General features: G+C 44.9%; 1 protein-coding gene across 2 annotated transcripts in view; it reads left to right on the top strand.

The window, feature by feature from the left end:
* The window catches only part of fam102bb (family with sequence similarity 102 member Bb), a 108,869-nt gene that overhangs the window by 88,992 nt on the left and 7,739 nt on the right, over positions 1 to 12,138 (top strand). For both annotated transcript variants that reach the window (XM_061975498.2, XM_061975497.2), the window contains one exon: positions 4,383 to 4,611. In XM_061975498.2, coding sequence (XP_061831482.1) covers positions 4,383 to 4,611 — 229 coding nt within the window. The remainder of the gene's footprint in view (positions 1 to 4,382; positions 4,612 to 12,138) is intronic.

The following is a 12,138-nucleotide window of genomic DNA, read 5'->3' as shown; positions in this document are numbered from 1 at the left end:
AAAGTAAAGCCGCTGCTCCTCCACATGGAGAGGAGCCAGATGAGGTGGTTCGGGCATCTGGTTAGGATGCCACCCGAACGCCTCCCTAGGGAGGTGTTTAGGGCACGTCCGACCGGTAGGAGGCCGCGGGGAAGACCCAGGACACGTTGGGAAGACTATGTCTCCCGGCTGGCCTGGGAACGCCTCGGGATCCCACAGGAAGAGCTGGACGAAGTGGCTGGGGAGAGGGAAGTCTGGGCTTCCCTGCTTAGGCTGCTGCCCCCGCGACCCGACCTCGGATAAGCGGAAGAAGATGGATGGATGGATGGATGGATTTTGCAATGCAACTCTGTGAGTGACAGGTGACAACAAGAGTGGCCCCAATGAATAAAACAATCTTTGTCAACACAGTTCAATTATCGTCTGTCGAGACACTTTACGGACAGGAATTCCATCAATCACTTTATTGAGCAAAACTGTTTGTAACCCCACCAAAAAGATGAGTAAAAAAAACTTTTATCTATAAAAACTGGTAATTTTCTGCCATACAAACCAGGCTTAAACCAACGTTATCCGTCATATCAACAGAAGCCGCTTGCTCTGTCTCACCTGCACCAACACACGCACTCAGGGCACTTAGCCCGTGCTGCGTTTATGGCCACACAAAAAGTGGGACAACCCCAACACCACACAATGTGTAAATGCCAGGTTGACTCCACAATCAGATGTGTGCTTATTTTACTGCCATTTATTAAGAATTTTAATCTAAGGATATTATTAGTCATGAAATATTGTCACTAGATTTCATAAATGCTAATAAAAAGATGTATTTTACAGACAGAAAGTTACAGGAACTAAATGTAATCTCTGAAAGACGTAACATTTCTTTTAAAGGCAGGATCTGCAGTCAGACATAGAATACTAGCACATAGGTCATGAAAAACATGTTTTTTGTTATTGTCATTGTAAGAGGGCAAAATCACTTATATCAGAAAATTATTTTAATAAAACATTTAAATCATACTTGCCAACCTTGAGACCTCCGATTTCGGGAGGTGGGGGTGGGTGTGGTCGGGGTGGGACGGGGCGTGGCTAAAAGGGGAGGAGTATATTTACAGCTAGAAATCACCAAGTCAAGTATTTCATATATATATATATATATATATATATACATATATATATAGATATATCTATCTATATATAGATATATAAGAAATACTTGACGTTCAGTGAATTCTATATTTATATATATATATATATATATATATATATATATATATATATATATATGTATATATATATATATATATGTATGTGTGGGAAAAAATCACAAGACTATTTCATCTCTACAGGCCTGTTTCATGAGGGGGTTCCCTCAATCATCAGGAGAAAATCTCCTGATGATTGAGGGAACCCCCTCATGAAACAGGCCTGTAGAGATGAAATAGTCTTGTGATTTTTTCCCACACATACATGTATTGCGCTCTACTACGGTATCGAGCACTATTTTTTGGATAACCTTATTAAGACATATATATATATATATAAATATATATATATAAATACTTGAATTTCAGTGTTGATTTATTTACACATATACACACACATAACACTCATCTACTCATTGTTGAGTTAAGGGTTAAATTGTCCATCCTTGTTCTATTCTCTGTCACTATATTTCCAACCATGCTGAACACCCTCTCTGATGATGATGCATTACTGTGTGGCACGCACAAAAGTGCTTTCATCAAATGCACTAGATGGCAGTATTGTCCTGTTTAAGAGTGTCACAACATTGCTGTTTACGGCAGACGAACTGCTTTACGGTAGACGAAAACGTGACTGCTGTTGTTGTGTGTTGTTGCCGCGCTGGGAGGACGTTAATGAAACTGCCTAACAATAAACCCACATAAGAAACCAAGAACTCGCCCTCCATCATTCTACAGTTATAACGTTATTCCGCAGGTATGCTGTTTATGTTGTGGGTTAGCTGGACTCAGGTCCATGAGGACCTGAGTCCGCCTGAATTTCGGGAGAAAATTTGTCCCGGGGGGTTTTCGGGAGAGGCGCTGAATTTCGGGAGTCTCCCGGAAAATCCGGGAGGGTTGGCAAGTATGATTTAAATGGTTATGATGTCAGGTTTGGGACAGGTGTGCTGCTGGTGTGGCCACAGTATGCACATGTGATGTTGCTCCACTGAATGCTCAGGGAGTTTGTGCGTTTGCTCACACATATGAAAAATTAGAGGGAACATTGCCCGCCACCCGGCGGAGGAAACTCATTTGGGCCGCTTGTACCCGTGATCTTGTCCTTTCGGTCATAACCCAAAGCTCATGACCATAGGTGAGGATGGGAACGTAGATCGACCGGTAAATTGAGAGCTTTGCCTTCCGGCTCAGCTCCTTCTTCACCACAACGGATCGATACAGCGTCCGCATTACTGAAGACGCCGCACCGATCCGCCTGTCGATCTCACCATCCACTCTTCCCTCACTCGTGAACAAGACTCCCAGGTACTTGAACTCCTCCACTTGGGGCAAGATCTCCTCCCCAACCCGGAGATGGCACTACACCCTTTTCCGGGCGAGAACCATGGACTCGGACTTACATTTAAATTCCATTAAAAAAATTAAAAAAGCAATTGGTAGAGGAATACATTAAATCTACTCATTATCTTTGTAAAAGCAGATCTTTATCTTCTTAAACAACCCAAACAGTCCAGTTGTGATTAGGGATGTCCCGATCCAGGTTTTTGCACTTCTGATCCGATACCGATATTGTTTTTGCATTTCCGATCCGATACCGATACTGACCGATACTGGCCTATCCGAGCATGTATTAAAGTTTAAAGTTATTTAGCCTACTTAGTTGTCAGAATCATGTTGAAAAGGGTTTTAGTACTCTTGATAACAACTAGCCAGCTGAATTAGGGGAGTTTGAATAATACACAATGGTTGGTAACAAGAAACTGACCTGTTTATTCAAGGATAAACACAAAATAGACAAAATTATACATGACAAACAGAAATGGCATCATTGAACTAGGGCTGGGCGATATGGCCTTTTTTTAATATTGCGATATTTTAAGGCCATATTGCGATACACGATATATATCTGGATATTTTGCCTTAGCCTTGAATGAACACTTGATGCATATAATCACAGCAGTATGATGATTCTATGTGTTTTGATTGATTGATTGAGACTTTTATTAGTAGGTTGCACAGTGAAGTACATATTCTGTACAATTGACCACTAAATGGTAACACCCCAATAAGTTTTTCAACTTGTTTAAGTCGGGGTCCACTTAAATTGATTCATGATACAGATATATACAATCAGATATATACTATCATCATAATACAGTCATCACACAAGATAATCACATTGAATTATTTACATTATTTATAATCCAGGGTGTGGAGGGGGGCGCCGGATGTAAGTGTCAAAAAGACAGCCAAAAGAGTTTGATATGAGAATAAATCTAAAGTTAAAATATAGGGTAGAAATGCACCCATTTGCAGGAAATGTAGTCTTGATTTTCAAAATGTTCTTTCAAGGCTTGCATGTCTACATTAAAACATTCTTCTTCATACTGCATTAATATATGCTACTTTTAAACTTTCATGCAGAGAAGGAAATCACAACTAAAAAAATCACTAATTTTTTCATACGGTGTTGATGTGGAAATGTTTGCCTCGGCATTTTGATGGTGTGGACGTGTGGCACCGAATGGAGATAAGCGTCTCGACAGACGTCACAACATTTGAACAATGATGACGAAAACTGTTGTCTCTGTCGTGTCCGTGTGTCGAAAATTGTTATGCGCTTATTTTTTTTATTTGATTTTGTGCGTGGCATAGATTTGCCGTGCGCATAGGACGTTTGAGCAGGCGCGCACCTTAGCGGCTGCGCTAGCATCACAGCTAACGTTAGCCATGCCGCTACCTCGCTCTCTGCTGGGAGAGGACGTATACGTATGTGACGTATGACGTGACAGTATGTGACGTATGTAAGAAGGTGCGCTCGCTGTCTGTGAGAGGGAGACACAGGAAAGAGTGACAAGAGCCTGTTGTGTAATGCCAGCAGCTAAAAGCAACTGCGTGAGAATTGTGGATGCGTTGAAGGTGTGCTGGAAAATGCGGAATGGAAATTACGGAGCAGCAGAAATGTGGAATGTATTATTTAAATCGGTGCGTTGGAAAACACGGACCGGAGTAGTTTTTTTTTAAACTGGATCTGGATCGGCATTTTCCCATGCCTTGCCGATACGCAATTTTTGGCAAATATCGGCAGCCGATCCGATCCAAATATCAGATCGGGACATCCCTAGTTGTGATCAATTCAACGCCCTGAGAATATTCACAAACAATATGAATTATTTTGATCCGTCTCCATTTCAGGCTACAGTACAGGCCACTCTCGCTCCTCCAGCATGTCAGACTTCAGTCATCGTAGGAACCATTCAGTAGGCAGCGCCTCCACGGGCATCGGCAGCATCCCAGAACCAAACGAGGACAAAGAATCCAGACCTTGTCCTGCTCTCCCTGAACATCCACTTTCTGCCGCCAACTCCAGCAACTCTGTGGGTTCTCCGGTTCGGAGCGAGTCGTCCAGTGAGCGACTCAACAGGTGAGGTTCAGTTTATTTACAGACTTGATTGCATTTCAGGACGTGTTGTTTACTCTCTCCTCCCCCTCCAGACTCTAGTGTACCTTTATACAACTCCAACCTCACGCTGCAGCAATTTGGACAAAGTCTGTGATTAGTTGGCCCTTTTTTCTGATTTCAAATCGACATTTCAGAGACACTTAGTTTATTTAAAAGGCACAATACATACAGTAGGTAAGAAATTGCGAGGTGGATCTCGTGTGAGAGGAAGGGGGTGGGTTAATGACTTTGAAATGCAATCTGCTAAAAATGATGGAAAGTGCCACTCTACATAGTAATATTGTCCCGATACTAGGGATGTCCCGATCCGATATTTGGATCGGATCGGTTGCCGATATTTGCCAAAAATTGCGTATCGGCAAGGCATGGGAAAATGCCGATCCAGATCCAGTTTAAAAAAAATATCCGGTCCGTGTTTTCCAACGCACCAATTTAAATAATACATTCCACTTTTCTGCTGCTCCGTAATTTCCGTTCCGCATTTTCCAGCACACCTTCAACACATCCACAATTCTCACGCAGTTGCTTTTAGCTGCTGGCATTACACGACAGGCTCTTCTCACTCTTTCCTGTGTCTCCCTCTCACAGACAGCGAGCGCACCTTCTTACACACGTCACATACTGTCACGTCATACGTCACATACTGTCACGTCATACGTCACATACGTATACGTCCTCCCCGAGCAGAGAGGTAGCAGCATGGCTAACGTTAGCTGTGATGCTAGCGCAGCCGTGCGAGCAACGCTCCCTCTAATGCGTATCGGCAAGGCATGGGAAAATGCCGATCCAGATCCAGTTTAAAAAAAATCTCCGGTCTGTGTTTTCCAACACATCAATTTAAATAATACATTCCACTTTTCTGCTGCTCCGTAATTTCCGTTCCGCATTTTCCAGCACACCTTCAACACATCCACAGGTCTGTGGATTCTCACGCAGTTGCTTTTAGCTGCTGGCATTACACGACAGGCTCTTCTCATTCTTTCCTGTGTCTCCCTCTCACAGACAGCGAGTGCACCTTCTTACACACGTCACATACTGTCACGACATACGTCACATACTGTCACGTCGTACGTTACATACTGTCACGTCATACGTCACATACGTATACGTCCTCCCCGAGCAGAGAGGTAGCAGCATGGCTAACGTTAGCTGTGATGCTAGCGCAGCCGTGCGAGCAACGCTCCCTCTAATGCGTATCGGCAAGGCATGGGAAAATGCCGATCCAGATCCAGTTTAAAAAAAATCTCCGGTCTGTGTTTTCCAACACACCAATTTAAATAATACATTCCACTTTTCTGCTGCTCCGTAATTTCCGTTCCGCATTTTCCAGCACACCTTCAACACATCCACAGGTCTGTGGATTCTCACGCAGTTGCTTTTAGCTGCTGGCATTACACGACAGGCTCTTCTCACTCTTTCCTGTGTCTCCCTCTCACAGACAGCGAGCGCACCTTCTTACACACGTCACATACTGTCACGTCATACGTCACATACTGTCACGTCATACGTCACATACGTATACGCCCTCCCCGAGCAGAGAGGTAGCAGCATGGCTAACGTTAGCTGTGATGCTAGCGCAGCCGTGCGAGCAACGCTCCCTCTAAGGTGCTCGCCTGTGCAATTGCGCACTGTTTAAGCGTCCTCTGCGCATAGCAAATCTATGCCACGCACAAAATCTAATAATAAAATAAGCGCATAACAATTTTCGACACACGGACACGACAGAGAAATCAGTTTTCGTCATCATTGTTCAAATATTGTGACGTCTGTCGAGACGCTCATCTCCATTCGGTGCCACACGTCCACACCATCAAAATGCCGAGGCAAAAATTTCCACATCAACACCGTATGAAAAAATTAGTGATTTTTTTTAGTTGTGATTCCTTCTCTGTATGAAAGTTTAAAAGTAGCATATATTAATGCAGTATGAAGAAGAATGTTTTAATGTAGACATGCAAGCCTTGAAAGATTGAGGAGGTCTTCGAAGTATTCCCTCCACCGATCCACAACATCCGCAGTCGAGGTCAGCAGAACACCATCCTCACCATACACGGTGTTGATAGTGCACTGCTTCCCCTTCCTGAGGCGGCGGATGCTGGTCCAGAATTGCTTCGAAGCCGTCCGGAAGTCGTTTTTCCATGGCCTCACCGAACTCCTCCCATGTCCGAGTTTTTGCCTCTGCGACCGCTGAAGCCGCACACCGCTTGGCCTGTCGGTACCTGTCCGCTGCCTCAGGAGTCCTATGAGCCAAAAGAACCCGATAGGACTCCTTCTTCAGCTTGACGGCATCCCTCACCGCCAGTGTTTGTACACTGTTACAAATATGCGCCACACTGTGAACCCACACCAAACAAGAATGACAAACACATTTCGGGAGAACATCCGCACCGTAACACAACATAAACACAACAGGACAAATACCCAGAACCCCTTACAGCACTAACTCTTCCGGGACGCTACAATATATCGCGGTGCTATACTAATACCGGTATACCATACCACCCTACTACATAGCAACTGACGCTGTGGTCAAAGTTGGGATTGCCACAAAACCAATGTTCCAACACTCTACTGCCATCTGGCGGCTAAAGAAGATAGCGCCCCCCATTTATCACGTTTCACGGGTCAGGTAAACTTGACTCTCACAATATTATGTCAGACCCACTCGACATCCATTGCATTCGGTCTCCCCTAGAGGGGGGGGGGGTTACCCACATATGCGGTCCTCTCCAAGGTTTCTCATAGTCATTCACATCGACGTCCCACTGGGGTGAGTTTTTCCTTGCCCTTATGTGGGCTCTGTACCGAGGATGTCGTTGTGGCTTGTGCAGCCCTTTGAGACACTTGTGATTTAGGGCTGTATAAATAAACATTGATTGATTGAGGTAAACCACAACGCATGGGGTCATTTGAATCCCCTTCCTACTGTATTAATGAACATTTGACATGTAAATGAGTAAGATTATAGAAAATGTCTCATAACGAAAAGACAAAACGCTGACATTGATACTAAGTTGTTAGGGTCAGTGTTTGTCCGGACCCCGAGATGCAGAGACATCCGGCGTAGTGCAAGTGAAAATGTAAATAAAAAGTGCAGCAGGGAAGTGCACATGACGCATAGGGAAAGCATGTCTTAGTTACATAACAAAGCAAAGTCAGAATGATGCAAAAACAAAAAAGTCCAGCAACGATCCAACATGCTGGGTTAAGAAGCATCGTGATTGGCAACCAGGGACAGATGTGCCCTGATTGCCGAGCTATTTTTAGAAAGTGTTTGTGGTTCACTCAGAGACATGTGAACTAGCTTTTCAAACTCAAGACAAACGGGATCAAAAGAATTTGAAGAGTTACAAATATAGAATTAACTTTCTTTACCCTGCCATGCGCCGTTTGAAAGAATAGAGTAGTAGTCACAACACGGCAATGAGTCGACAAAAAGCACTGCAGGCAGAATAAATGTTTGCAGACGTGACCCGCTATGATGTGAGAGAGCAAACGTTAAATTTAGAAATCCCACAAGAGTACATCATAAAGTGTGATGTACTGTAACGATTCACCTTTTTGGAGGACAATAATCTTATACACTATATTGCCAAAAGTATTTGGCCACCTGCCTTTACTCACATATGAACTTTAAGTGCCATCTAGAGATGCGCGGATAGGCAATTATTTCATCCGCAACCGCATCAGAAAGTCGTCAACCATCCGCCATCCACCCGATCTAACATTTGATCAGAACCGCATCCGCCCGCACCCGCCCGTTGTTATATATCTAATATAGACGATGCAAGGCATTAGTGAGGTTATAAAGCCTTTGCCTGTTAAAGAAAGGAGACTGATCCAATGCAGCACAGACATTCGCGTGCCACGCTGTCACGACCCAGACGCACACCAGTGCGCAATCATATGGGAGCCGCGCTGAGCGCACCTCCAAGCGCGTCTCGCTGCCGGCGACGGCCGGGTATATGGGCCCGACGCTCCAGCGCCATCCATTTTCAGAGCTAGTTGATTCGGCAGGTGGGTTGTTACACACTCCTTAGCGGGTTCCGACTTCCATGGCCACCGTCCTAGCTGCTGTCTATGTCAACCAGGGTGAGCCCCACCCCTTTCGTGAGCGCACTGCGCGCGGAGTGACCCCTGTTACGCGCCCCCGGCAACAGGGGTGGCGGGCAGGCAAGCAAGCTGCGCGGGCGGAGCGCGCGGAGTGACCCCTGTTACGAGCCCCCGGCCACGGGGGTGGCGGGCAGGTAAGCTGCTTACCTGCTGCGCGTGACGCCGGCCGCGGCGAAGGCGGACGAGGCGGGGTGTCGGTGCGGTGGGCGCGGTGGTGACCCTGGACGTGCGTCGGGCCCTTCTCGCGGATCGCCTCAGCTACGGCTCCCGGTGGGGCCCTCTCGGGGGAAGGGGCCTCGGTCCCGGACCCCGGCGAGGCGTCCCTTCTCCGCTCCGTAAAAGTGTCCATCTCTTTTTTTTTTTCTTCTTCTGTTGTGGCATATGCTGCAGGTGCCTGCTCGTTTTTCGTATGTGGGTAACAACATTTAACTATGTATATATATTTCCCAATTGGTTTAACTGCCACCCGCCTGAATCTATTTAAAATCTTTTTTTTATTTTTTATTTCAAACGCCCGACCCGACCCGACCCGACCCGCAGATAAAATCTAATTTTTTTAAATTTCATCCGCCCGATCCGCGGATAATCCGCGGACTCCGCGGTTGTGCCCGCAAACCGCGCATCTCTAGTACCATCCCATGGAATTGTCCAAAATGTTTTGGTATCCTGGAGCATTCAAAGTTCCTTTCACTGGAACTAAGGGGTCAAGCCCAACTCCTGGAAAAACAACCCCACACCATAATTCCTCCTCCACCAAATTTCACACTCGGCACAATGCGGTCTGAAATGTAGCGTTCTCCTGGCAACCTCCAAACCCAGACTGGTCCATCAGATTGCCAGATGGAAAAGTGTGATTCATCAGTCCAGAGAAGGCGTCTCCACTGCTCTAGAGTCCAGTGCTTTACATCACTGCATCCCACGCTTTGCATTGGACCGCTTAGATTCAGCGGCCCGGCCATGGAAACCCATTCCATGAAGTGAATTATATTTATATAGCACTTTTCTCTAGTGACTCAAAGCGCTTTTACATAGTGAAACCCAATATCTGAGTTACATTTAAAACAGTGTGGGTGGCACTGGGAGCAGGTGGGTAAAGTGTCTTGCCCCAGGACACAACGGCAGTGACTAGGATGGCGGAAGCGGGGATCGAACCCGGAACCCTCAAGTTGCTGGCATGGCCGCTCTACCAACCGAGCTATACTGCCCAGCTTCATTTATATAAATTAAACAACTAGGGCAGGGGTCGGCAACCCGCGGCTCTTTGATCACTCTGATGCGGCTCAGTTACATACTTGCCGACCCCCCCCCCCCCCGATTTTCCCGGGAGACATACGGATTTCGGTGCCTCTCGCAGAAAACTCCCGGGATTAATATTCACCCTTACAACAATAATAATGGCGTGCCATGATGGTACAGCATTTAGCGCCCTCTACAATCTGTATTAACAGCGTGCCAGCCCAGCCTCTTGTTATATGCGTCTTCTGCTTGCACACGTAAGTGACAGCAAGGCATACTTGGTCAACAGCCACACAGGTTACACTGACGGTGGCCATATAAAACAACTTTAACACTCTTACTAATAACGCGCCACACTTTGAACCAAAACCAAACAAGAATGACAAACACATTTTGGGAGAACATCTGCACCTTAACACAACATAAACACAACAGAACAAATACCCAGAATCCCATGCAGCCCTGACTCTTCCGGGCTACATTATACACCCCTGCTACCACCAAACCCCGCCCACCCCTTGTGCGTCGGTTGAGGTGGGCGGGGTTTGGTAGCGGGGGTGTATAATGTAGCCCGGAAGATAAGGCTGAAACGACGCGTCGACGTAGTCGACGTCATCGGTTACGTAAATACGTCGACGCCGTTTTTGTGCGTCGGCGCGTCGCATATTTACGTCACACTACTGTCATGGCGGAGCGCAAAGCAGACGATGCGAGCGAGGGGAAAAAAGCACGCCAAAAGTCGTCAAAAGTGTGGGAGTATTTCAATAAACGGCCTAATAATGTTGTTGTATGCACACTGTGTCGAGCGGAAATGGCCTATCATAGCAGCACAACGGCTATGAACGAACATTTGAAAAGAAAACCCCCGACAGCGTTCTTGCCATCACCATCAACAAGTCAATCGTCCGCGTGCGTATACATTGTCATTATTACACAAAAACATGAATGTGTCATTTGTATCTGCGTTGTAAATTCATAAACTAAAGCACCGTTTCGCTCTGAGAGGCGCGTTTGGCGTGCCTGTTCAGTGTTTACAAAGACGCGCTCCTCTTTAACGCTGTGGAGAGGCGGCGGCGGCGAGCGAGCGGCGAGGCGGGGCGCGCCGGGAGCGACGCCGCAATCGTGCCCAGGTGCGCGATACGCACAGTTGGAAGAGAAAAGACTTTGTGTAAAATTAAAAGATTGTAAACCTGGCAAAGCCGTCTGGCGTTCAGTCTGTCGGTCCTGAAAGAACCCCACGGCACAAGACGTGTCACAAACGCTAACGTTAATTAGTTGTGCAAATACCTTTTACAACATTAACAGTTACATATACTATGTACAAACCAACAATTAACTTTCACTTTAATCATACTATCATTGTTGTGTTATTAAGCAAAATAAGCAATACTTTTACTTTTGTTGAAATGTTTACACTGTACACTTTTTTGTATTGGATGTTTAGCTTTATTTTTGCACATTTTAGCAAATAAGCAATACTTTTACTTTTGTTGAAATGTTTACACTTGTTACAGAATATTTCCGTTTTGCACTTTTTTGTATTGGATGTTTATCTTTATTTTTGCACATTTTAAAGCAAAATAAGCAATACTTTTACTTTTGAAATGCTTATACTATTACAGAATATTAAGATTTGCACTGGATGTTTACTTTTATATTTGCACATTAAAAAGCAAATAAGCTACTTTTAATTTTGTTAAATGTTAAAAGTTTTAAATGTTTACATTGTTACAGAATATTTTGTCATGTTGTTGTCAATGTTGACTGAGTGGCCATACTTTTTTTTTTGTAAATAAAAGCCATGCCTTTTGAAAAAACTGGCCTACATTTATTTTTTCCTCTTCATTTTAAATTAAAAAAAAAAATCGGTAAAAGGAAAAATAATCTATAGATTAATCGAAAAAATAATCTATAGATTAACCGATTAATCGAAAAAATAATCTATAGATTAATCGATAGAAAAATAATCGTTAGCTGCAGCCCTACCGGAAGAGTTAGGGCTGCATGGGATTCTGGGTATTTGTCCTGTTGTGTTTATGTTGTGTTACGGTGCAGATGTTCTCCCGAAATGTGTTTGTCATTCTTGTTTGGTGTGGGTTCACAGTGTGGCGCATTATTAGTAAGAGTGTTAAAGTTTTT

This window comes from Nerophis lumbriciformis, linkage group LG14, assembly GCF_033978685.3.
Source record: "Nerophis lumbriciformis linkage group LG14, RoL_Nlum_v2.1, whole genome shotgun sequence".
Taxonomy (NCBI): Eukaryota; Metazoa; Chordata; class Actinopteri; order Syngnathiformes; family Syngnathidae; genus Nerophis; species Nerophis lumbriciformis.
Note: the sequence above shows the minus strand (reverse complement) of the source record. Positions and strands in the feature narration are given on the sequence as shown.